The sequence below is a fragment of the Taudactylus pleione genome, unplaced genomic scaffold (assembly GCF_031769625.1).
Source record: "Taudactylus pleione unplaced genomic scaffold, aTauple2 ptg000573l, whole genome shotgun sequence".
NCBI lineage: Eukaryota > Metazoa > Chordata > Amphibia > Anura > Myobatrachidae > Taudactylus > Taudactylus pleione.
Genome location: NW_028284975.1, coordinates 411,561 through 437,578, shown reverse-complemented (window position 1 = coordinate 437,578; position 26,018 = coordinate 411,561). Strand labels below are relative to the sequence as shown.

The 26,018-nt window shown below is 42.5% G+C and overlaps 1 protein-coding gene across 1 annotated transcript in view; it reads left to right on the top strand.

Moving 5' to 3' along the window:
* LOC148481553 (alcohol dehydrogenase 1-like) overlaps positions 1-21,688 on the top strand; it is a 97,917-nt gene extending 76,229 nt beyond the window's left edge. Inside the window, exons 7-9 of the mRNA XM_088453258.1 lie at positions 16,447-16,582; positions 18,683-18,821; positions 21,664-21,688. Of these exons, the coding sequence (XP_088309384.1) occupies positions 16,447-16,582; positions 18,683-18,821; positions 21,664-21,688 (300 nt within the window). The remainder of the gene's footprint in view (positions 1-16,446; positions 16,583-18,682; positions 18,822-21,663) is intronic.
* The last annotated feature ends 4,330 nt before the right edge of the window (positions 21,689-26,018 follow it).

Below are 26,018 nucleotides of genomic sequence, written 5' to 3'. Positions count from 1 at the left end.
ATAGCTACCTAATAAAACAAACCCAAAGTCTAAATTCACCCCCTACCCTGAGATGTGTTCCCAAAATTCCCCAACAGAGAACAGTAGAAAAGTGGTCCTAATTAAGAGTGTCAGAAAAAACTGACAGTTGGTACTTAGATTACTCCCAAATCCTCATACCTGCCCGTGACGAATTTCAGCTCGGTACTTCCAATAACTTTTGAGGTGTAGCCCCTTAAACACCATGCCCCCTCATGAGGGTTCTCTATGGGAATGTTTGATACTGTATATATTTATTGATACTGTATACATATATATACACACACACACAGTAGCAAATGTAGTTTTCCAGACATTTTGTCTCTCGGACTGCTCCTTCCTATTCGATAAGGTTATAGAGTGCATGCACACAGTGAGCCTCCTCCAGTGCTCTTTGTGAATGTGTGAACTGTGTTTACCCATATGCTTACACGCTCTATGTACATTTTTGGCACTAACTATTAGCGGTGAAAGTGAATATGTTGGGGCTCATGGACAGCATCTTTTCAGAACAGCTGTCCCATAACTAGAGTAATGGTGAGTTTCTCCAGTACTATCATAATATACAGCCATGGCCAAAAGTTTTGAGAATGACACAAGTATTGGTTTTCACAAAATGTGCTTCTTCAGTGTTTTTAGACCTTATTGTTAGATGTTACTATGGTATACTGAAGTAAATGACAAGCATTTCATAAGTGCCAAAGGCTTTTATTGACAATTACATTACGTTAATGCAGAGTCAATATTTGCAGTGTTGACCCTTCTTTTTCAAGACCTCTGCAATTCGCCCCTGGCATGCTGTCAATCAACTTCTGGGCCACATACTGACTGTTGGCCACCCATTCTTGCTTAATCAATGCTTGGAGTTTGTCAGAATTTGTGTGTTTTGACTTGTCCATCCGCCTTTTGAGGATTGACCACAAGTTAGTAATGGGATTAAGGTTTGGGGAGTTTCCAGGCCAAGGACTCAAAATTTTGATGTTTTGTTCCCTGAGCCACTTAGTTATCACTTTTGCCTTATGGCAAGGTGCTCCATCATGCCGGAAAGGCATTGTTCGTCACCAAACTGTTCTTGGATGGTTGGGAGAAGTTGCTCTTGGAGGATGTTATTGTACCATTCTTTATTCTTAGGCAAAATTGTGAATGAGTCAACTCCCTTGGCTGAGAAGCAACCCCACATATAAATGGTCTCAGGATGCTTTACTGTTGGCGTGACACAGGACTGATGGTAGCGCTCACCTTTCCTTCTCTGAACAAGCATTTTTCCAGATGCCCCAAACAATCTAAAAGGGGATTCATCAGAGAAAATAACTTTATCCCAGTCCTCAGCAGTCCAATCCCTGTACCTTTTGAAGAATATCAGTCTCTCCCTGATGTTTTTCCTAGAGAGAAGTGGCTTCTTTGCTGCCCTTCTTGACACCAGGCCATCCTCCAAAAGTCTTCATCCTGTGTCATGCCAACAATAAAGCATCCTGAGACCATTTATGTGTGGGGTTGCTTCTCAGCCAAGGGAGTGGGATCACTCACTATTTTGCCTAAGAGCACAGCCATGAATAAAGAATGGTAAAATCTGTTTTTTTTGTTGGCCAAAAAACATATTCACCTGGTGAGAATTTGTTACATTATGTTGAGTAATATAGTATAAAATAAATGCTGAAAGCCATCTGCTAGGATAAGGAAAAACTATGAATGAAGGATAAGGTATTTTTTTAAATCCAGGTTATAAATGTCTTTGAAATATTATCTTTGGTACTTTATGAACGGATGAGGTGCACACTAAAATGGACACTATAGTAAAATATGCAGTATTGTTATATTTTCAGTATTTAAAAAATGAGTAATAACCTTAATTTTGTACTTAATTTAGCAAAGCTATGTGGTGCATTTAATATACAGAATATTTGTGATTATTTTTATAATAAAGGATTACTGTTACATACAGTACTAATTTCCTTCAATATATTTTGTGAGGCTTCCACTTTGATTTTTGCACCTATAAATAATATACACTTACAACTAAACAATGTCTTCATTTGTTTTGATGCTTCATCAATGTTCAATAATTATGCACTAGATACAATTTGGAGTTTGGCATTCTCACAAATAGTAATTGAAAGAGAAAATCATGTGAATCTGATACATAAAAAGGGGCAGACTAGATGGGCCAAGTGGTTCTTATCTCACGTCAAATTCTGTTTCTATGTTTCCTATATGGAAATAATGTGTTACCATCTGTGTTTACTTTACATGCAAAATAAGGGAAAGTAAACTTCTATAAAGCAGTGATAGCCGGGGTGAAGTCCGGTCTCTTCCTGTTACTGTAAAAAAAAAAATTATTTGCAAATTCTGGGTCATTTAAGAACACTCACCACTATCTGACATTAGGAGCTGGATTCAATTAGCTGTGAAAGCACGCTACCTCCCTTTAGCTTATTTCTGCTTGTAGCCTGTGGAGGTGCAGGCAGAAATCAGCTACCATGATGTGCTGATAAATGCACTTTATTACTTTGGATTATAGAATAAAGCATTCTCCCAGTAGTTTATACTCATGTCTTTTTTTGCACAGAATCTATACTTTTGCTGTCATTCCTCACCTTGTATTCTTATTCCATGACAATAACGTGCTAGTAGACTATAGATCTAGTTGGACAAATCTTACCTGTATCTTCTGCCCTCCGCCTTTGGTTCCCTCACCATAGATACATTCTTTCATCTAACTACACTGCTTTTTCTCTTGCCAAACAAACCGATATAATTTCTCCATCCATCTATCTGTCTGCCAATATATATTCTCAATGACAAAGTAACTTACACACAGCATGCAATGTATATGATATGAAATAATTCAAAATTGATGATACAATACAAATGAATCACTCACTGATGTGGGCTTCCAGGTTACCCATTGCTCTGATTTGTATAGCTTTTTATATACTGTATGTACTGTTAGGATTGTATGGTTCCTGTTGGCTTGTATCATACCACTTTTGTGTGCAGGTAGTTGTGCCTTCGTTGTAGTTTGCAGATTCAGACACCTGGTGTGGGGGAAGGTTGGCCCTCATGGGGTCCCTGTGTCTAGAATTCTCTTGTTTGCAAGTTTGCAGTTCACTGTTAACTAGTGGGGGCGCTGCATAGTGTGTTTGGCTTGTTTCACTGACAAAATCTGAATGCATGCTTTGTACTGTTTGAGGTTTGCTGTCCATTTTGGATGCTTGATTTACATAATCTGATGTGCGTTGCAAATTAATTCTGTGATCCAAGCTCTGCGTCAAGCACATTGATCTTCCTTATATTAAGAAGTTCTACAGACTCTAAGAATGCTGCTTCAGTGACAGCAGCTGCTGCCTCCTTCTCTGCAGTGAGCTTCTCACTAATTGCTTCTAGGCCTTGTTTCTCCATAATTCTTTCTGCATCCAGATGTGACCTCTCCATATCTCTTTCTACATTCAGACGTGACCTCTCCATATCTCTTTCTGCATCCAGACGTGTTCTTTCTGCATCTCTTTCTGCATCCAGACAAGTTCTTTCTGCATCCAGACGTGACCTCTCCATATCTCTTTCCGCTTCCAGACGTGATCTCTCTATTCCTTTCTCTGTTTCTAAACGTGATTTTACTATTTTCAATTGCATCTCTTGTTCAGCAAAGGTGACCCGCACTTTTGCAGCTTCCGCTTTTGCACATGGCATTATGGCTGCATTGCTGACGGATAAAGATTTGGAGGAACTAGAGACTTGGGACCTTGTGTTGTATGAAGATGTCGTTTTCTGTGGCATGATGATGGAATGGAAATGCTTGACTGTGTAGAGGCTCCTGTATTGTAATGTGCAGATAACTGAGCTGACACTGTAGCAGGTCTCTGAGTAGTCAGGGTCTTGGGACTGTTGTTAGGCTGTTTGACTGTGCTGGGACTGTTGTCTTGCCATATGCAGGTGGCTGTACTGACAGTGTGAAATTCCTGTGTAGTCAATGGTGGTATTGCTGAGCTGCCACAGTTAGACTGTATAGAAACTCTTGTACTGTCATATGCAGATATCTCTGGCTGGCAGTGTAACAGATCTGTAAGTCAGTATGTCCCACTTGCTGACAGAAAATGTTGCTGACGAAGTCAGATATATGCATCACACGCTGGGAGCATCTGATGTTTTACTGTACAGCCCTGCTCTAAGGGGGTCATTCAGACAAGCGGGTCGATGTTCCCCCAATGCACATGCGCACGATGGAGGGAGCTCCGTCGTGCGCATGCGCGAGACACGAATAACGACGGCCAAGCCGTCGTTATGGGTCTCGCACTAAAGGGGGCGTGCTGTCGATGGTGACTGACAGCACGCCCCCTTTAGTGGGCGTGCTGGGGGCGTGGTTGCCAGACGGAGGCGTTCCCATGGGAACGCCTGCCATCTGAGTCCAGCCCCACTGACATCACTAGTGATGTCAGTGGGAGTGATTTTGGCTCTGATAGAGCCAAAATCACTCCAGGGCTTGCGGCAATGAGACCCTACCACAAGGGTCTCGTCGCAAGCATCTTTTTGGCCGCTCGCATATGCTGTGGGTGGTCACCCACAGCTATGCGAGCGGCCAGGAGGCCGCTCCATTTTAAGGTAGGAGGGCACTGATTCAGAGCGAGCACTCTGGTCAGAGCGTCCGGCTCTGAATCAGGCCCTAAGTGTCTGACAAATTTGGAGCAGCCAGCATAACCAATACTCTATCTTCCAATAATCCAGTCAGATGTGATCTGAAGAACTGAGTTTATTATTCGATAGAGGAACTTGCGTAATGTGATGAGATGAGTGATGATAAGTAATGATAAGTGATTTGATGATGATAAGTGATGACAAGTGATGTGATGACAAGTAATGTGGTAAAACTGTAAACAAACAATGAAATGCAATTTCTATATGTACATGGGAATGCAAGGCAAACATACACATAACATGGGATATGCAGACAACATGAAACATACAGTATGCAAATTATAGGCTACAGTGTCACATAGTACAGCTAACATGAATAACATAACTGGCTAAGCAGATCTATGGCACAGTTGAAGCTTAGAACTCACCATTGGATGCTGTACCAGGTTGAGCATATGTAATGATGACTGTCTGGGACCATGTGAAAAAGGAAAAAAGGAAATGGCTGCTTACAGCTCCTTTAGCCCAGAATGCATTGCTAGACTGCTATGGAATGCTAAGAAGGTCAAAATGGATCAGATTTAAACTGCTGCTGTCCTGACCACTAGGTGGGGCTGCTAATGTGAATTAGTGCAACATAACAAACCCTACGCTGAAGGCATGACACCACAAATTTAAACTCTAAGTAGGTAACAGTAAAAACAGTTCAGACACTGGTCTGAGAAACAACTTAGTCTCTCCTTGCTGACAGATCTTGACCTCGACCTTACGAACTTTTCTGTCCTTGCTCGGGAACGTCTTGGTGACAATACTCAAAGGCCACTGGTTACGTTGTGACTGACAATCTCTGACAAGCACAATGTCATCAGGTTTTAGGTTGGGTTTGGCAACTTGCCACTTGGTCCGTGGCTGCAGGGTAGAGATATATTGTCTTTTCCACATGTCCCAAAAGGTGTTTGCTAGGCTTTGAACTTGCCTCCATTGTTGTTTGAATAAGTCTTTGTTGGTGAACACTCCAGAAGGAGCATCGATAGTTCCGCTCTACTGAGTAAGAAGAGTAGCAGGAATAAGTAGAAGCGGATCTTCTGGGTCATTAGAAATTGAAGTCAAAGGTCTAGCATTGACGATAACTGAGACTTCAGCCATGAAAGTTGTTAAACTCTCGTGAGTAAGTCTTGCAGTACCTACTGGTAGGAATATGGAATCAAGGATTCTGCGTATTATGCCAATCATCCTTTCCCATGTACCTCCCATATGAGAAGAATGAGGCGGGTTGAAAGTCCATGTATAACTTTGTTCACTGAGGTATCTCTCCACACCTTTAGTGTCGATGTTTGAGTGAATTTGTAGCTTTTTGGTTACTCCAACAAAGTTAGTACCTCTGTCAGAGCGGATGTGTTTTACAGGGTCATGGATTGCAATGAAGCGTCTAAGGGCATTGATGAAGCTTGAAGTGTCCATCGATTCTATAACCTCAATGTGAACAGCTCTGATGCTCATACAAGTGAATACAACTGCCCAGCACTTGCTGTTTGCACTTGCTCCTTTTGTATGTCGTGTGACGATAGTCCAGGAGCGAAATACGTTGAGAAAGGAGGGTCTGTACTAAGTCTGTCTGCTGGAAGATTAGCCATCTTCTGAGTTTGAGAAGTACCACTAAGTCTGCGACAGGTAATACATTTGAAAATTGTGTTACTTACACACCTTTTCGCTCCAATAATCCAGAACCCAGCTGATCGTAGAGCTCCTTCAGTAAACAGTCGTCCCTGGTGTCTAACTTCATTATGACAGTGCTGCACAATTAAAGAAGTAACGTGGTGACTTCCAGGCATTAACGGATTTTTCTCATTTGATGTTAAATTTGCTTCTTGAAGACGACCTCCTACTCTCAATAAATTGTTTTCATTGAGAAATGGGTCTAGCCTTTTTAAGACGCTGTCTCTGGGAATAGGATTTTTATTGCTAATGCAGTCGATCTCTCTTGCATAGGTTTGGTGCTGCACAACACGGATGAGGTTCTTAGATTGTTGTGTTTCTTCTGCTGTGTAAATATTTTGACAGTGATGCCAACCTTTACATTCAGTCGCTCTTAGAGATGTGGCACATTTAAATGAACGGGCTATATGAGTTAGGCAGGTAATTGCTCTAAGAAGTGATTTCCAAGTTGAGAATCTTTGGAATCTGTGTGGCTCAAGTTGACAATTTGAGATCATGGTATGGATCGTTGTCACTTGTGGACGGATTTCCACATCTGTATCTGCGTCTGCTAGCTCAAATGTGTCACCTACAGTATTGTTACCATCTGTTTCATACAAGAACTCCGGTCCTCTGAACCATGAAGTGTCTTTAAGAAGACTGGCTGAGACAGCTTGTGTAGCATGATCTGCAGGATTGTGGGCAGTAGATACATTGCCATTGTTTTGGATTGGTGGACCTCCTGATCCGTAGCACGCAGTTGCTGACGTAAACATGGAATCGCCTTGTCTCATTGCAGATGTATCCTAACACTAATTTACTGTCTGTGTAGAATTCTGCTCCTGAGAGTTCAATTGGCAACTCAGATGAAATGAGCTCAGCTAATTCTACAGCTAGCACTGCAGCACAAAGTTCTAGCCTGGGTATGGTATGCTCTTGAAGTGGTGCTAACTTCGCTTTGCCCATGACAAACCCAATATGACACTGGCCTCTAATATCCACAATTGTAAGATATGCAACAGCGGCAATTGCTTGGATTGAAGCATCAGAAAATACACAGTCTCTGGTTTTGTACTTCTGTAGAAGGCACAGGAGCATATGAATGTGTAATATAAAGGTTGGTTAAGGTGGACAGAGAACTTTTCCACTCCTCCCACAAATCTCTTTTCTGAGGAGACAGTGGCGCATCCCAGTCAGATGACTCGCAGGTTAGGTCTCTGAGCAAGGCTTTACCTTGGATAGTGACAGGAGCAGCAAATCCTAAGGGTCATACAAGCTGTTTATAACAGACAAGGCACCTCTGCGGGTGTAGGGTCTTTCCTCACTGTTCACTTGGAAGGTACAGGAATCGGATTTTAAGTCCCATAAGAGTCCAAGGCTATGTTGAGCTGGTGGAGAATCGTTTACTAAATCTAAATCCCTTAAATCACTGGTATGATCTTGAAAAGGGAAGGCTTCCATCACTCCTTTGCTGTTGGAAGCTAATTTGTGAAGCCTGAGATTAGAGCAGGCAAGCATTTCCTGAGCTCTCTTGAGGAGGCTGATTGCTGTCTCATCCGTTGGCATAGATTTTAAACAGTAATCTACATAGAAATCTTTTTCCACAAGTTGTCTAACATCAGAACCATACTCTAGCTCGCCCTCTTGAGCTGAACGTCTGAGTCCGTAGATGGCAACTGCAGGGGAAGGGCTGTTACCAAAGATGTGTACCCTCATGCGGTACTCTGCAATATCTTTAGAGGGGTTGTTGTCTCTGAACCAAAGGAATCTTAGGAAATTCCTGTCACTTTCCCTCACGAGGAAGCAATGAAACATTTGTTGAATGTCAGCTGTGAAGGCAATAGAGTCCTTGCGGAAACGTATGAGTACTCCAAGGAGTTTGTTGTTAAGGTCTGGTCCTGTCTGGAGAACATCATTTAAGGAGATGCCTTCGAACTTGGCACTGGAATCAAACACGACTCTGATCTGACCTGGTTTCTTTGGGTGGTATACTCCAAACATTGGTAAGTACCAGCATTCATCTGTGTCTTTAAGAATGGGATCTCTCAGCATGATCATTCTCAAATATTTTGTCCATGAAAGAGAAGAAGTGATCTTTAATTTCTGGTTTCCTGTGAAAGCTACGTTTTAGTGAAGAGAAGCGTTTAAGTACTTGTTCTCTGTTGTTAGGTAGGCGCCGTCTGTATGTTTTAAAGAGTAGAGGTGCAACCCAGCTGTTGGCATCATCTTTGACTAGTCCCTTTTTCATTATTTCCAGGAATAGATTGTCCTCTATGGACATTGCGACTTGGTCATCCCTTTTTGTTCTTTGGAAGACTGTGCACCCCAAATCTTTTGGTAGCTGTTACTAGGAGTCTATGACAGTGCAGTGTTGTAGTTCCTTTGAGGAAGTGATTGTGACATGTTTGAAATACAGAAGGGCGTCCGTTTTCTAAAGTACAGGTAAGCATGCTGTTGGCAGTAACTGGTTTATGCACATTTCCAAGACATACGTCTCCTATTATGACCCATCCTAGGTCTAATCTTTGAGTATAAGGAGCATTGTGTGGACTTAATCTGACTTCTGACTTTGTGGACTTGTAAGATATCTCTCCCAGTGATTAGAATTATCTGTGCTAGTGGGTCCAGTTCTGGTATCAGATGTGCTATACGTTTCAAATGTGCATGATGGATAGCTGCGTCTGGTGTAGGGATTTCAGACCTATTATCAGGGATCTCATTGCATTCAGTGATAGTGGATAAGGGAAGGCGTGTCTTTCCGTCTAAGGACTCGACTTGATAGCCGATTGCTCTTCTCCGCATTGTCTCAAAACTCCCTGCACAAGTCCTTAAGGAGTATGGAGTGCTGGGTCCTTTGATGTTAAAGATCTCAAAGAAGGTTGATCTGGCTAGAGACTTGTTACTTTGATCATCTAGGATTGCATAAAGTTTAACGGCTTTCTCTGGTTGACCATTGGGGTAGACTCTGACTAAACAGATTTTGGAGCAAGATTTGCCACTAATAGTGTCTTTGCAGACTTCAGTACATTGTGAAGTATGACTGCAGTAGTGTCTCTTTGCTCCACACTGAGCTCCCCGCCATGCTCTGTGTCACCATAACTGTGTTGTAAAGTCAATGGGGAAGGTCCAGGGTGTAGAGCTGTGTTGTGTTCTGTGCTGTGACATTCTATGCAGTTAACACTAACCTTACAATCCATGGCAAGGTGGGTTGTAGAAGAGCAGCACTTGTAGCAGATGCCATTTTCTCTTAGGAATGTTTTGTGGTTCTCCAGGGACTTTTCTCTGACGGCTCTGCATTTCAGGAGAGGATGCGGTTTGTTATGCAGGGGACCCTGCTTGGCAGGATCTTTATCTTTGTTCTCTTGACGAGTAGAATAGGTAGACCTGTGGGAAGATTCTGTATAATGCACATTAGTCTTGTGAACTGTGACTGACATTTTGCAGGGGTTAGGAAGAATAGGGGTTGAGCTAGTCAGTGTAAAGGCAAAACTAGGATCATTCCTGGTCTTAGGGCCTGATTCAGAGCTGAATGCTCTGACCAGAGCGCTCACTCTGAATCAGGGCCCTCCTACCTTTTTTTGGAGCGTCCTCATGGACGCTCGCATAGCTGTGGGTTACCACCCACAACTATAGCGAGCGTCCATGATGATGGTCGCGATGGTCTTGACCATCGGGCTTGTGATGGAGACCCTGTGGTAGTGTCTCGCTGCCGCAAGCCCTGGAGTGATTTTGGCTTTATCAGAGCCAAAATCACTCCCACTGACATCACTACTGATGTCAGTGGGGCCGGCTTGAGACGGTAGGCGTTCCCATGGGAACGCCTCCGTCTGGCAGGCACGCCCCCAGCACGTCCGCCAAAGGAGGCGTGCTGTCAATCAATATCGACAGCTCGCCCCCTTTGGTGCGAGACCCTGAGCGATGATGAGCCCGTCGCTCGCCGGGTCTCGCGCATGCGCACGACGGAGCTCCCTCCGTCGTGCGCATGCGCAGTGGGGAACATCGACCCGCTTGCGAGCATCCTGCCGCTCGCGAGCGGGTCTGAATGACCCCCTTAGTTTGTTGGTGCACAAAAACAGAGAATGGTGGAAATGGCACGTTGTGCCGCTGCTTATATTTGGAAACATGGATGAGCCATTGCTCCTGCAGATTGTAAGGTAGCTTTTGCACTATAGGGTTAATGCCTCTGGCTGTGTCAAGGAAGGCAAGTCCTGGGAAGTCAGAAAAACTTTTGCTATCGGCGCTAACAATAATATACTGCAAATTTATGTGTGTGCAGCAAATAAAACAAGGGGATTTTGTCATGATTTGATCAAAGCACTCAAGCCTGCAGCCCAGCATCAAGGGACCCCATTTTTCTGCAGGTCCCTAACACTAGCATATATGCCTAGCACATCATTACATTGCAGTTAAATGTACTCACCTCCTAGATACAGAGGGACACATCTATACAGGGCTGGCTGTTAGCCACACCCAACTAGGCCTTTTATAGCCTTAATTGAAAGCTGCCATGATAGCACAAGGCAAAATTTTGAAACAAAACAGAAAAGAAATATGCCCGCGCTCGGTTTTACCCATATCATACATGGTACCAGCAGCATGGCAATATTAATGCCATATATGTATACAAAACAGAAAAACTTTTTCTATCGGCGCTAACAATAATATACTGTAAATTTATGTGTGTGCAGCAAATAAAACAAGGGGATTTTGTCATGGTTTGATCAAAGCACTCAAGCCTGCAGCCCAGCATCAAGGGACCCCATTTTTCTGGCTGTGTCAAGGAAGGCAAGTCCTGGGAAGTCTCCCTCACACTTGGCTACTTGAAGCTCCATTAGTAAGTCACTTAATTCTCTCAGTCTCTGATAGCTTTTGTTAGGTAACCTAGGGAAGTCATCAATTCTTTTGAATAGTGCACTCTCTATCATCTTCGGTGAGCTATAGCACTCATTAAGTCTATCCCAGGTCATATTAAGGCCATTTTCAGGGTGGTTAATATTGAGCACTCTTAACCTTCTAGCATGTTCAGTGGATTCATTCCCAAGCCATTTAATTAAAAGGTCTATCTCTTCGCTATGTGAAAGGCCTAACCCTCTGATTACATTTTGGAAAGAGGATTGCCAGGCTCTGAAGCTCTCAGGGCGATCATTGAACTTTGAGAGTCCATTTGTGACCAGCTTACGGCGAGCAAGAAACTTGGCAAAGTCTAATGTGTCTTGATTGGAGATGCTGTTTGTGCATTAACATGGTGAGTAAATGGTGCGTGGTCATACCTGTTAGGATTGTATGGTTCCTGTTGGCTTGTATCATACCACTTTTGTGTGCGGGTAGTTGTGCATTTGTTGTAGTTTACAGATTCAGACACCTGGTGAGGGGGAAGGTTGTCCCTCATGGGTTCCCTGTGTCTAGAATGCTCTTGTTTGCAAGTTTGTTGCCTAGTGGGAGCACTGCATAGTGTGTTTGGCTTGTTTCACTGACAAAATCTGAATGCATGCTTTGTACTGTTTGAGGTTTGCTGTCCATTTTGGATGCTTGATTTACATATTCTGATGTGCGTTACAATGAATTCTGTGATCCAAGCTCTGCGTCAAGCACATTGATCTTCCTTATATTAAGTTCTACAGACTCTAAGAATGCTGCTTCAGTGACAGCAGCTGCTGCCTCCTTCTCTGCAGTGAGCTTCTCACTAATTGCTTCTAGGCCTTGTTTCTCCATAACTCTTTCAGCATCCAGACGTGACCTCTCCATATCTCTTTCTGCATCCAGACGTGTTCTTTCTGTATCTCTTTCTGCATCCAGACAAGTTCTTTCTGCATCCAGACGTGACCTCTCCATATCTCTTTCCGCTTCCAGACGTGATCTCTCTATTCCTTTCTCTGCTTCTAAACGTGATTTTTCTATTTTCAATTGCATCTCTTGTTCAGCAAAGGTGGCCCGCACTTTTGCAGCTTCCGCTTTTGCACATGCCATTATGGCTGCATTGCTGACGGATAAAGATTTGGAGGAACTAGAGACTTGTGACCTTGTTTTGTATGAAGATGTTGTTTTCTGTGACATGATGATGGAATGGAAATGCTTGACTGTGTAGAGGCTGCTGTATTGTAATGTGCAGATAACTGAGCTGTTGTCGTGCCATATGCAGGTGGCTGTACTGACAGTGTGAAATTCCTGTGTAGTCAATGGTGGTACTCCTATTGCTGAGCTGCCACAGTTAGACTGTATAGGAACTTTTGTGCTGTCATATGCAGGTGGCTGTACTGACAGTATGAAATTCCTGTGTAGTCAATGGCGGTACTCCTATTGCTGAGCTGCCATAGTTAGACTGTATAGAAACTCTTGTACTGTCATATGCAGATAGCTCTGGCTGGCAGTGCAACAGATCTGTAAGTCAGTATGTCCCACTTGCTGACAGAAAATGTTGCTGACGAAGTCAGATATATGCATCACATGCTGGGAGCATCTGATGTTTTACTGTACTGCCCCGCACTAAGTGTCTGACAAATTTGGAGCAGCCAGCATAACCAATACTCTGCCTTCCAATAATCCAGTCAGATGTGATCTGAAGAACTGAGTTTATTATTCGATAGAGGAACTTGCGTGGAAATGATAAGTAATGTGATGAGATGAGTGATGATAAGTAATGATAAGTGATGGCAAGTGATGTGATGACAAGTAGTGTGGTAAAACTGTAAACAATTAAAAGCAATTACTATATGTACATGGGAATGCAAGGCAAACATATACATAACATGGGATATGCAAACAACATGAAACATACAGTATGCAAATTATAGGCTACAGTGTCACATAGTACAGCTAACATGAATAACATAACTGGCTAAGCAGATCTATGGCACAGTTGAAGCTTAGAACTCACCATCAGATGCTGTACCAGGTTGAGCATATGTAATGATGACTGGGATCATGTGAAAAAAGGAAATGGCTGCTTACAGCTCCTTTAGCCCAGGATGCATTGCTAGACTGCTATGGAATGCTAAGAAAGTCAAAATGGATCAGATTTAAACTGCCGCTGTCCTGACCACTAGGTGGGGCTGCTAATGTGAATTAGTGCAACATAACAAACCCTATGCTGAAGGCATGACAATATATATTTAGGCTTCATAGGATTCTTCCCCAAATGTCCCATTCTCACCATTCCTATATACTGTATGTGTCATCTTAGTTTGTGCACATACGGATGTGCCCACATACACCTATCCTCCGTGCGCTACAAGTCACGCCACACATAACATGGTAGCTCAGTGTGACTCGGTAGCACTTTTTTTACCTTCAAATGTGTCTTATTTGCACAGCGATGCGTATAGATAACAGTTAGCTTCTGCTGATTACAATGATATGCGGCATGTGTGTGACTGCGGGTGTATCTGTATACTAAACACTAAGTTACAGTGTTACTGCCGCTGATTCTGTAACATAGCATTTTGAATGCATATGTAGTCGCACACAGAACATAGACATGCCGCATATCATTGTAATCAGTAGCTGCTTGTGCAATCTATTCCAGCATTCGATATGATTTACCGCCGGCCGCATGGTTCAAATCCCGGCAGCGTCCGCCGGCTTCCTGAATGTATACCCTATTCCCATCGTTGTGCGAATAAGATGCATTTTAAGGTAAAAAGATGCTCGCCACTACCGAGTCACGCCATGGCATGGCGAGACTAGAAGGGCTGTTTAACGCGCCAGGAGGCTAGATGTATGTGGACCCATCTGTATACCTCAATTCTTTATTATTCCCATATATCAGTGCCATATCATATGCTAGTATTCCCATATCTATTCCCACATTGATCAATATCACTTTCATAGCATAAATCATATTGTACCCACTTGTCTGTGTTTTGTATGTGTTCATCCTGGTTTACACAACCACATTGTTTCAATTGAGTTTGCTATGTGACTGGGGAAGACCAGGAAATGATAAAGCAATGGTTTCTGCCTATTCAAAGAGCCATGCAGACAGGCATAGAACAGATGGCTTGCATTTTGTATAGGCTTGTGGGTGGATCATGGGCCTGATTCAGAACCGGACGCTATTTGCGGACGCTCGTTCTTAAAAAGGGGCCGGATATTTAAATTGAGCGCTCGCTCTTTGCGGTGTGTTGACGCCTCTATGTCTGAGCGAATGTCCGAAAAATGCGCTCGCTATTTTGTAAAGACACCTCTTTGCCGTTCGCATCACACATCATCTCCGTTATTTATTAGATTAATCGGGAACATTGATAGGCATCTGAACTGCTCGCAGTGCTTGTGGTAGGATTTACTTCCCGCTATCACTGCGAGCAGTTCAGGCTAAAAGACAACCAAGTGACGTGGTCGATGACGCTCCTTTACTAATTATGCACTCCCATTAAACGCCCTTTTGACCGTTAGGCACGCCTGCGTTCGGATCTCCACTCCCCCGTTTTCAAGCACCTTCCCCTGTTACCACCCAGAAACGGTACATTCTGTCAATCAAATTAGCAGCCCCTCATTGTTTTACGAGTGCACGATTTCCGACCGCAATGACTGGTTTGCGCATGCGCATTGTGAACCATATGCATGCGCAGTTGTGCGAACATCGCTCAGAGCGAACGAGCGCCCCCTTACGAGCGGCTCTGAATCAGGCCCAATATGCTATAGCAAGTAGACACTTTCATTCATATAGAATTTGGATCCCACATGCCCTGACAGAGTCTGGAAAAGGATACAAAATGAATCCCACTAACTTATTCATTACGAATCATATGTTCAGTGAATGAATATATTAGAACTATTGTTTTAACAGACTTGGGCAGCTCTTCTGTTCTTCTTACCTCCCAGGATGAAAACCGATGGGTGAGAGTGAAAGGACCAATCACAAACAACAATTAAAAGAATGCAGCTTGTGATTGGTCCTTGCCTCCACTTCCAATATAAAGTGGTGAGGTGTGTTGTGTCTGTAGTCAGTCTCTTTAGAAAAATCCTATATTTTTTTTTCGGCTTGGAGCATTTACATCTAAAATTTGTCTCCCAAAATCCTTTTATGACAATTTCCCTCATTCACTTATATAGCTCAAGTAAATAGATTATGCAGTCCAGCTCCTCCCAACTGATTACCTCCTCCCAATCCTGCCTCAAAGATTTGACCCATGCTGCTTCCCACCTCTGGAACTATATCTCTCTCTCCCCATCAGAATCTCTACCCAAAGCTGCAAATGGCTCTCAAAACCCACTTTTCTATTAAAGCCTTCTAGCTTTCATCAAAAGGCACCTCTCTAAACTCCTCACTTACTGTCTCTCCCACTGTGTCTGCCCTTTCCCATTAAATTGTAAGTTCTCAAGAATAGGACTCTCTATCTATGTGCTTTTCTCTTCATCATGTAAACCATAATCTCCTCCCTATTGCCAACAATGGCACCAAACCTTTGGGTTCAGCTGACGCTGCTCTTGTGGGTATCATGACTGCATGTGCTGCAATGTTTATATAGCATATATCCATTTCCTATGCAATGTGTCATACTGTACTGTAAGTCTTTTGCATTTTTTTCTTGTTTTTATGTATTACTTCTATTTTTGTACTATGTAAGACACTACAATCCACTTGTGGCTCCATATAAATAAAGAATAATAATAATAATTCTACATTTTTAATTAGTAAACAGCTTATTTCATTACTTTGACATGGGTATGTATAGTTTAGCTCTTCAAAGCTCATTTTTTACCCTATATTAATATACTAATTTTCATGATTGATCAGATTGCCTAATACTGATAGGGTAATTTAAGTTAATGCATAGCTGCTGTACAATGTAATGAAATGCAATAGGGAAATTTTGGTTACACACTTGTATGTAGTATGTCTCAAAACAGTGTTACATATGCAGTATACAGCAAACTGTCTTGTGGTGTATTGGGTAGATAATTCTAAGAAGCAAATGACACATATACTTCTTTTCAACACTCTCTTGCACCCTTTTCATGTAGGTAGAATAAACCTAGGGGAGAGAGACAAAGTTTATTTTGCTTTCTTAACTTTTATATTTCAAACAGACTTTATATTTCAAACCAGAACCCTAAATAATCAAAGTAGAAACAACCAAACTTTTTCTCTGTGTATTTATGCAGGTTTCTGCGCTTCAATCTAGTCACTTCAGTGGTGGAACAACAGTTATTGTTGGAGTGGCTCCTTCACAATCAACAATCTCATTTGATCCAATGCTGTTTCTCACAGGACGTACTTTAAAAGGAGCTATATTTGGAGGTATGTAATAGTGAATTATAATTGCAAATGACAAATGATGCAATTTTTTTGCAATTAACAAGAAATTTTTTCACAGCAAATATGATCAGACACTTACCATAAAACAGCACGTGCCTTCTACTTACTCTGTAATTAGCCATGTGCACCTCACACATACATGCACGTCTACTCAGACACTCACAGACATAGAATTACACAGGGGCTTGGTGGTAGAAGAAGTCACATAGGGAACAAAGTTATGTTTTACCTTCTTTAATAAACAAGTAAACAGGGTTAGAACAAGATAATGTAGTCCCTATTGCGCAAAATACCAGGAGCAGCAAAAAAAATCCAGATAGTATCACCAATACTATATAATAATCAATCAAAATACAAAAAGGAATATGTGCTCCTTCTAGGAAAGAAAAATCGAGCAAATTATTGTGAAAGTACCATCCAGGGGTAAATAATATCCACCAAAGTTCCAGATTTCTTTAACCAAATTTCTTCAGAGATCGAGTTAACTCTCCTCCTCCACGTTCTCTTGAGACACCTCTGCTAATGTAGACCAGAGCAGGTCAGTGCTGCAGGTGCAGTGCTGCCTCTTCTTCCCACCTGAGCAGGCTGGTGTCAAGTAACATGGAACCATCACAGAGACGATATAGGCCCTCATTCAGAGCCGTACGCTCTGAGCAGAGCGCACGCTCTGAATGAGGGCCGGCCTCCATGAAAATGGAGCGTCCTCCTGGACGCTCGTATAGCTGTGGGTCACCACCCACAGGCTATACGAGCGTGCAGTTTGATGGCCGCGATGGTCTTGACCATCGCGACCATCGAAACTGCGAGCCGGAGCCTGCGGTTGAGGTTTTCAACCGCAAGCTCCGGAGTGATTTTGGCTCTATCAGAGCCAAAATCACTCCCACTGTCATCACTAGTGATGTCAGTGGGCCGGCTTCTGACGGGAGGCATTCCTGTGGGAATGCCCCCGTCAGGGAGGCACGCCTACCAAAGGGGGCGTGCTGTCAATCAACATCGACAGCACGCCCCCTTTGATCAGACACAACGAGCTAAGGACTTTCCTTCGCTCGTCGTGTCTGGCGCATGCACACGACGGAGCTCCCTCCGTCGTGCGCATGCTCAGTCCAGAACATCGACCCACTTGCGAGCGGACAGCCGCTCGCGAGTGGGTCTGAATCAGGCCCATAGTCTTTTGGGTCATACTGGTTCCATACTCCTACTGCCAGATCTTGTGAGCAGGACCACTACAGAACATTGGAAGGCAATATCCTCAAACACTTTAGCACAGCATACCTACACTCACTAACTCACTAAGGCCCTCATTCAGAGCCGTACGCTCTGAGCAGAGCGCACGCTCTGAATGAGGGCCGGGCTCCATTTTCATGGAGCGTCCTCCTGGACGCTCGTATAGCTGTGGGTCACCACCCACAGGCTATACGAGCGTGCATTGTGATGGTCGCGATGGTCGAGACCATCGCGACCATCGAATTTGCGAGCCGGAGCCTGCAGTTGAGGTTTTCAACCGCAAGCTCCGGAGTGATTTTGGCTCTATCAGAGCCAAAATCACTCCCACTGACATCACTAGTGATGTCAGTGGGCCGGCTTTTGACGGGAGGCGTTCCCGTGGGAACGCCCCCGTCAGGGAGGCACGCCCCTGGCACGCCCACCAAAGGGGGCGTGCTGTCAATCAACATTGACAGCACGCCCCCTTTGATCGGACACAACGAGCGAAGGACTTTCCTTCGCTCGTCGCGTCTGGCGCATGCGCACGACGGAGCTCCCTCCGTCGTGCGCATGCTCAGTCCATAACATCGACCCACTTGCGAGCGGACAGCCGCTCGCGAGTGGGTCTGAATCAGGCCCTAAGTGCTCTATCATTTAAAGCTTTTATGTTAGTGTTAATATTACTTATTCAAGTTAAAATAGAGCATTTTTAATACACTACTCCTGTCCTTTATATTGAATCTGATGGTCAAATGAGTTTCCCAAGATATTGATTAAGCTATAGAGTCTTTGACCTGCATTTTTTTGCATTCTGTCATCATTAATAGCTGGCCTTTCACTCAATCTTCACAGATTACATTTAATGTATTTTATTTCTAGGTTTTAAGAGCAAAGACTGTGTTCCTAAACTAGTTTCAGATCTGATGGCAGGCAAGTTTGAGGTGGATAGATTGCTGTCTCACAAATTGCCTTTTAATGAAATAAATAAAGGTTTTGAACTTCTGCGCCAAGGGAAAAGGTATGTTTTTTGCTATAAATATATGTATATAAAATAGTCTAAAATTAGCCCATTGCAGTATTTTACATGTAAGCTGATATATATTATAGGCCTCGTTTAGTACTGAAGGTAAGTCCAACTCTCATGGACAGAGGGCCTAATTCAGACCCGCTCGCGAGCGCTCGCAAGCGTGTCGATGTTGCCCAAGTGCGCATGCGCACGACGGAGGCGGCTCCATCGTGCGCATGTGCGAGACCCAAATAACGACGGCTAAGCCGTCATTATGGGTCTTGCACCAAAGGTGGCATGCTGTCGATGGTGATTGACAGCACGCCCCCTTTGGTGGGCGTGGCTGTCCAGACAGAGGCGTTCCCATGGGAATGCCTACCATCTGGGGCCGGCCCCACTGGCATCACCCGCAAGGGTCTCATCGCAAGCCCCATTTTGGCTGCTTGCTATAGCTGTGGGTGGTCACCCACAGCTTTGCGAGCGGCCAGGAGGCCGCTCCAAAAAGGAGGAGGGACGGCCCTGATTCAGAGCGAGCGCTCTGTCAGAGCGTCCGGCTCTGAATCAGGGCCAGAATTTCTTGTAGTTTTATCACAATTCCCAACATTTCAACATTTGGATTTGGGACATCTACTGGGTGGGGTGTGGTCACGTGAAGAAAGGACATTGTCAAATCTTAGGGCGAGATTCATTAAGCCACAGTTAATTACTATGGGTAATTAATCCCCTTGCCCTATTCAGTTATAGCCCGCGATCAACCCTGCAGGCTGCAGTTAAGATGGATTTCTCAGCTCTCATCTTAACTTGCTGCTACATACTCCTTCCTCCCTGCCCACCCCATCTGTGTCACCCGTTTGTCTGTCCCTCCCCTTTAGAATGTAAGCTCCTATGAGCAGGGCCCTCTACCCTCTTGTGCTTCTTACTCTACCTTTATCTCAGGGCCGGCTCCAGGGTTCTGAGCACCCTGTGCCGGCTCTTGAGAGCGCGAGGCCAAATTTGGGGGCGTAGCCTAATAACCATAGGCCACGCCCCTGTGTAACATTATTTGGAGGCGTGCCCGCATGGCACGCCTCCAAGTAACATCAGGCTAGGGGTAAAGCCCAGCACTCCGTCACTGGTTGGGCTTCCCCCAGCCCTCTCCCATCATCCATTCACTCTCTGGGGGTCCGGCACCGCTGCACAGGCCACTTCCACTTGGAACAGCGGGACAGTACTGTCCCACCGAAATTGGGATGGTGCGCACTCTACGGGTGGCACCCCTGTGCGACTGCCCTGGTCAAACACCCCTAGAGCCGGCCCTGCTTCATCTACTTCTTACTCTCTACCAGGGAACCTAACACTAGGTTGCTTTGCATTGTTGCTTATCTGGGTGTTATGGTCGCAAATGTAGCAATGTATATTATCCATGTCCTGTATTGTATTGTACTGTACTGTAAGTGAATGTAAATCAACCTATTTGTTTATGTACTTTGTAAGGCGCTGCGGAACACTTGTGGCACCATATAAATAAGCGATAATAATAATAAATTCTGTTCGAGCCTAAGGAGGCTCGAACAGAAATCCGAGTTAAATCCCCTGATTGCGGATGCCACAAACATGTTAACCCACAGCACCAATAACATATCCTATATAATATTACTAATGAACATTAGCAGATCATTTATCATGCAAGGAAAAAGGGCTGTGATTGAATAGCCCAGTGGTTCCCAAACTGTGCGCCGTGGCACATTGGGGTGCCTCAGAATGGTGGTCCAGCACCAAATCAAATTATTAATGGTCAATTTAATGTAATTATGTGGACAAACAGAAGAGCAAAGCTGTCTACCACCACATAACTGAACATAAGGATGACAGGTAATCACAATTTACTTCACTTTACTAATTTTTTTCTGAATTTCTCAATAATAAACTTTTGGCTTAGGCGTGCCGTGAAAACATTGCTGTTACTCTAGGGCGCCGTGATTCAAAAAAGTTTGGGAACCACTGTGTTAAAGCCTGAGGCTACCACCCTTTTTCCGGCACAGTAAATTACCACATCTAATTTAACCCAGCATTTAGACTCTAGACTAGGGGTGTATTAAAGCCTGAGGGGGCCCGTGTGCGCTGTATAGTGACAAGTATTTTAAGTGGAAATGTAAAGAAACATTAACTCACTATATCAAATACAAATAACTTTGGCTAGAATTAATTATGTTATGTTCTGAAATGTTATAATATTGTCATAAATTTTATTTAGAAACTATTTAAAAATGTTAATACTGTTATATATCATAGCAAGATGTAGTAATACTGTATTTAATGATGTAATATGAAGATGACAGTTGTCTTCTCTTAAGCAGCATTTTTACTTGTGTATGTGAGATCAGTGAAAGCCATTCAAGTTAAATACAGTACATTGAATGGAACAAGAAGCGTTGACAAGACCATGCTGCAATGTTACAATGTAACACGAGCACAATGCACAAGACAGATGTATACTAGTAGGTATGCCTACACTGAAAACTATAGGGGCTGATTAAGCATGCAAGTCAGCCACACTGTCCCTATCCACCTGCTTGTGAAAGTGCAGCAGCTGTCATAACTAACAGTGTACTGTACATTTGAACCTTGGATCAAGATATCCATTTCAAAATGTTAGTAGACACATAACATCAGAGTACATGAGGCCTTATAGTTATATTTATCATCTGTATAATTAATTGGAACTTGTTTTACAAGCAAATTTTTCTGTATAATATAAAACTCAGCTAATTGTCAAGTTAAAATAACCCAATACACAACATCCTCTATTCTATCATATTCTACTGCTTCTCTTTGAATGTCTATAACTGATATTTTTTTTATTTTATATTCACAGCATACGCACAGTGTTGCAATTCTAAAAGCCTCCAATTTCAGCTGAAATTTCTATTGATTACTCTGAGGTTGAAATGAAAAAAGCATTTTTAATATATACTGTAAAAAAAATTTTTCAGCGATTTCTTTACTACTGTTTTTAAAATCAGGGTGTTTTAGCAAAAATGTTTGACACATTTGTTGGTCTGCTTTAAATGCAAGACCTTCATTTTAAAACATGGCTTTGTGTACATTTTTAATTTGTGTCTAAATTGTGTTCCTATAGCCTACTAAATTCACTATGATGCTGATATGACTTGATTGTTGAATCAGTTAAAATGTAAAAAAAGACCTGTAAACACACACTTTCTGATAACTGTTTCATACTTACTCATTTTATCTGCTAGTGGAAATACAGTGAACTGTCAATTTGCTAAAAATTACGTTATCATTTACAAAATCATTATGATTAATCTCAGTCTCCCAAAAAACTTCTGTATTTTCCAATACAAATATTTTATGTGATTTATGTGTACCATTTCTATGTATCATAACATAAAACAATAAAATAATTACCAAAACCTGGTTTTAAAAATATGTTTTTAATATGTTAAACTAATGCTTATTAAAGTAAGCTTGCCGCCAGGGTCTTTGGGGACATTTAACAAAAATGTGACCAATTAGATATTTCCATTAATATTTATCATTAACCTTGGAAAATTACCTCTTCAAGCTGGGTACGAGTGCTATAATTACTAAATAATTTTTGAATTGTCTATCCCAGAGTATTAGTCATTATAAGTAGAGCTGTGCGCAGACCCTATGTTTTGGTTTTGGTTATGTATTAACTTCATGTTTTGGTTTTGGCAAAACTGCCCTCACAGGTTTTAGTTTTGGATCTGTATTTGTTTTTTTTTAAATTATAAAACCTGATAAAATCACATAATGTGGACCTGTTTTTGTTCCTACAGTATTATTATTTATTTTTTTTGCTAATTATTTTTATTGAATACCAAGACAATATACAGTCAGGACAGTGTATAACCTCAGTAAAACAGATAGCATATACACTGAACCACAAACAGATCATCACAATCATTTGGTATTATTGGAAATACACAAAACCAAAATATTAAATAAAAAATAGCACACGGAAAAGAGAAAAAAGGGGGGAACGAAGAAAAAAGAGAGAAAAAACCTCCATACCATACTGTTTCTATTACCCTGTTCCAGAAGGGCAGGAGCAGGAGACAATCCCACCAAATATGCAAAGGTGTTCCCACCCCCTTGTTGCACCTCCAGCACGTGTTCGGGACTCCTGGGTACATTTTAGCAAGTAGGCTAGGGCAACGGTACCAGCGGGAGAGGACTTCATAATGTGTTTCCATCACCAGCATATTTGAGGAGCTAGAAAATGTATTTCTAAATATCTCTGGCCAGTCGCCTTCCACCAGACCTTGTAGATCCATCTCCCAGTCACGAGTGAATTTAGGCCTAGTGGAAAAGGTATGGTCCACCAAGATCTTGTAGATAGAGGACAAAAGATGGGAGGGGTATGATTGAGAGGTACACATGTTTTCAAAAGGAGTAGTTCCCCGATGATAACCCGTGAGGGGGCCTAGGCTCTGTAAAAAGTGCTTGATCTGAAGATATCTCCAAATCTCTTTATTTGGTAAGTCCCAATTAGCTTGAATCAAAGGGAAGCTAAACATGCTTGATGCATCCACTAATTGGTTTACCTTAGAAATCCCAGACGCCCGCCAAACCTGGAATGTCTTACTTGGTATTCCTGGAGGGAAACTAGGATTTCCAAATAAAGGGGTGAGAGGGGAGGGGGTGGAAGAAAGAAGTGGTTGTGAACGCAAGTGACACCAGCAAGAAACAGTAGGACCTAAAAGGGGATGAGATAAGGATGGAAAAGCTGAGAGTCAGGGCAGCTCCATACTAGGAGTAGGTAGAGATGCAGCCTCAATATCAACCCACTGTTTCCTATCCAGGGACCTGCCCCATGCCATGATTCTTGTAAGTAAAACTGCATGGTAATATGAGGGAAAATGGGGCAATTGGTGGCCACCCCTGAGCTTATTTCTATACAAAATTTCGTGCTTAAAATGAGGTCTACGACCTGTCCAAATAAAGTCTCTGACTATACGATGGAGTGCAGTGAACCAAGAGTGGGGTATCGCAATAGGGATGGTTTGCAGGAGATATAGCACCCTAGGGAGTACGTTCATTTTGATAACGACTAAACTCCCCATCCATTAAATCTTATTACGCCAGGTAAGAAGATTTGCTCGAAGTCTGGCTAGTAATGGGGAAAATTAGAATGAAAAGTCTGGGAAAGATCTCTATGCAACATTACTCCGAGGTATCTAATTTGTGTCGGGTGCCATGAAAATTGGGAAGCAGCCTTCACGTCCCGTTCCTACTATTGATTCCTAATAGTCGCTAGTCGCTATTTAGCGCTGCAAGTCGCTTAAGAAAGAATTGCTTTCCAGTCCAATCGTGTGGTTCCAAAGCACAAAAAGTTATTTATGTAAAGAAAAAGTAACACAGTGAAATATTTAACAACTAGAGTAAAAAGCAATAATAATGTACAAGCCGATACACACACATGCACACTGGTCCCAGTATACAGTCATCAATCCAGAAGCCTGCGGTAATCAAATAGGATGTATGTACACTGGAGTCGGGTCACAGCTTATATACCTTACAGAGTTCTACGTTAACAAAGGAACTAGTTTACAGGTCTCTATTGGTTCTTGCTTCTGGATAATCTGGTCATTGGTTGATTCATACGGTGTCATCAGGGGCATGGCTCAATCCTCAAACGGTCACATTGTGTAGTTTCCCGCCGAACAACTGGTTAATACTAGCTACAACACTGCATACTGATAACATTCTATGCAATAACTCCCTATCACCCATAACTAGCGGACGCAAGATGCGACTCATTTGACGATACGAATGGAATTCTGCAAATAAACAGGGATTTAGTATGATACCAAACCCAAACATGACATGTCCACTATATTCTAAACCTTAGATCTCATTTAAGTACATATTACATCATAATTATTAGCTAAAAATACCTTTAATAACACTGGTTATTAACTATAATGTGTGGGAACCATCTTGCACATATGCGTCCGCATATGTGCGTCTGTGAGTTGAAATAGCAGCTATATACAAATGAGCGTCCATGTGTAAGTATGTGCATATGCATGAGCGTCCGTGTATACAAGTATATATACATTTATATGTGTGTGCGTTATGTGTATCAGTGTATGTGTTTGTTGTGAATACGCAGTTTAGCGCATCGTATTGTGTGACACAAAGAGGGTCATGGAAACGCATCGTCAGACCATAGACGATTAGATTGTCAGATAATAATTGCACAACGATCATAACCAATTATTTGACTTTGACAGTCCACCCTTTGATAGCAAACAAATTATCACCTTCTATTCTTAACCTACTCAGTCATGCATAATAAATTATTATTCAATGTTCTAGACGGTGTGACAAAATTTGGTCACTCAACCATCAATAGTGCGTTTCAAGAGAGGGTAAAACAACCCTTATACGCACTAAGCGGATCTATAGGGGACCATTGGTAAGATGTGGGACCTCATCGAACATATAAAGGAGGGTTGGGGGAACTGAGACTACATTATCTAGGATGTTTAATGGAACATTTTCAATATTTTATCATACATGACCAAGCCTATTCACATGTTATTTATCTGATGGCACATTCAATTTCAGGACTGTAATGCAGTTCTTCATTAACCTTAGTACCTATACTATTACCACTCACCACCATCATGATCTCATTTCCACGATTTACCTTGGTGTTGCATTTTCCACATTTTACCACAGTAAGAACACATCTGACACATAAGCCAATTACTAAGATGATAACAAGTATAAGAATAAGAAGCTTACCTACTCTAGCAACCATCTCCTGTACTCACTCTCCCAGACCGGCAAACCATTTGACAGGGTTTAACCATGAGAACCATTTCTCTACCTTTACCTCAGTCTCATACAAGGAAGTGTTAAGGTCCTTCTGAAATTCCCACTTCAGTTGTAGGATTTCATCCATTTTCTGGTCTATCACCTCTTTGGGGTCATCAGTATTATTGGTGATGTACGTGGAACACTTGACACCAAATTAGGTGGCCAAAGTCACACAATATCCATCAGTGACAGCTGTCAGGTAGTTTAACACTAGCCTATGTTGTACCAATTCCTTTTTATAAGCCTGAAGCTCCCTACCTGCATACTGGAAAGAGTCAACATACATCTGATGTTGTCTATTAATTTAGCCAGGTCTTGGATATAGCTAAAATTCAAAGTTCCCCAAGTGATCCT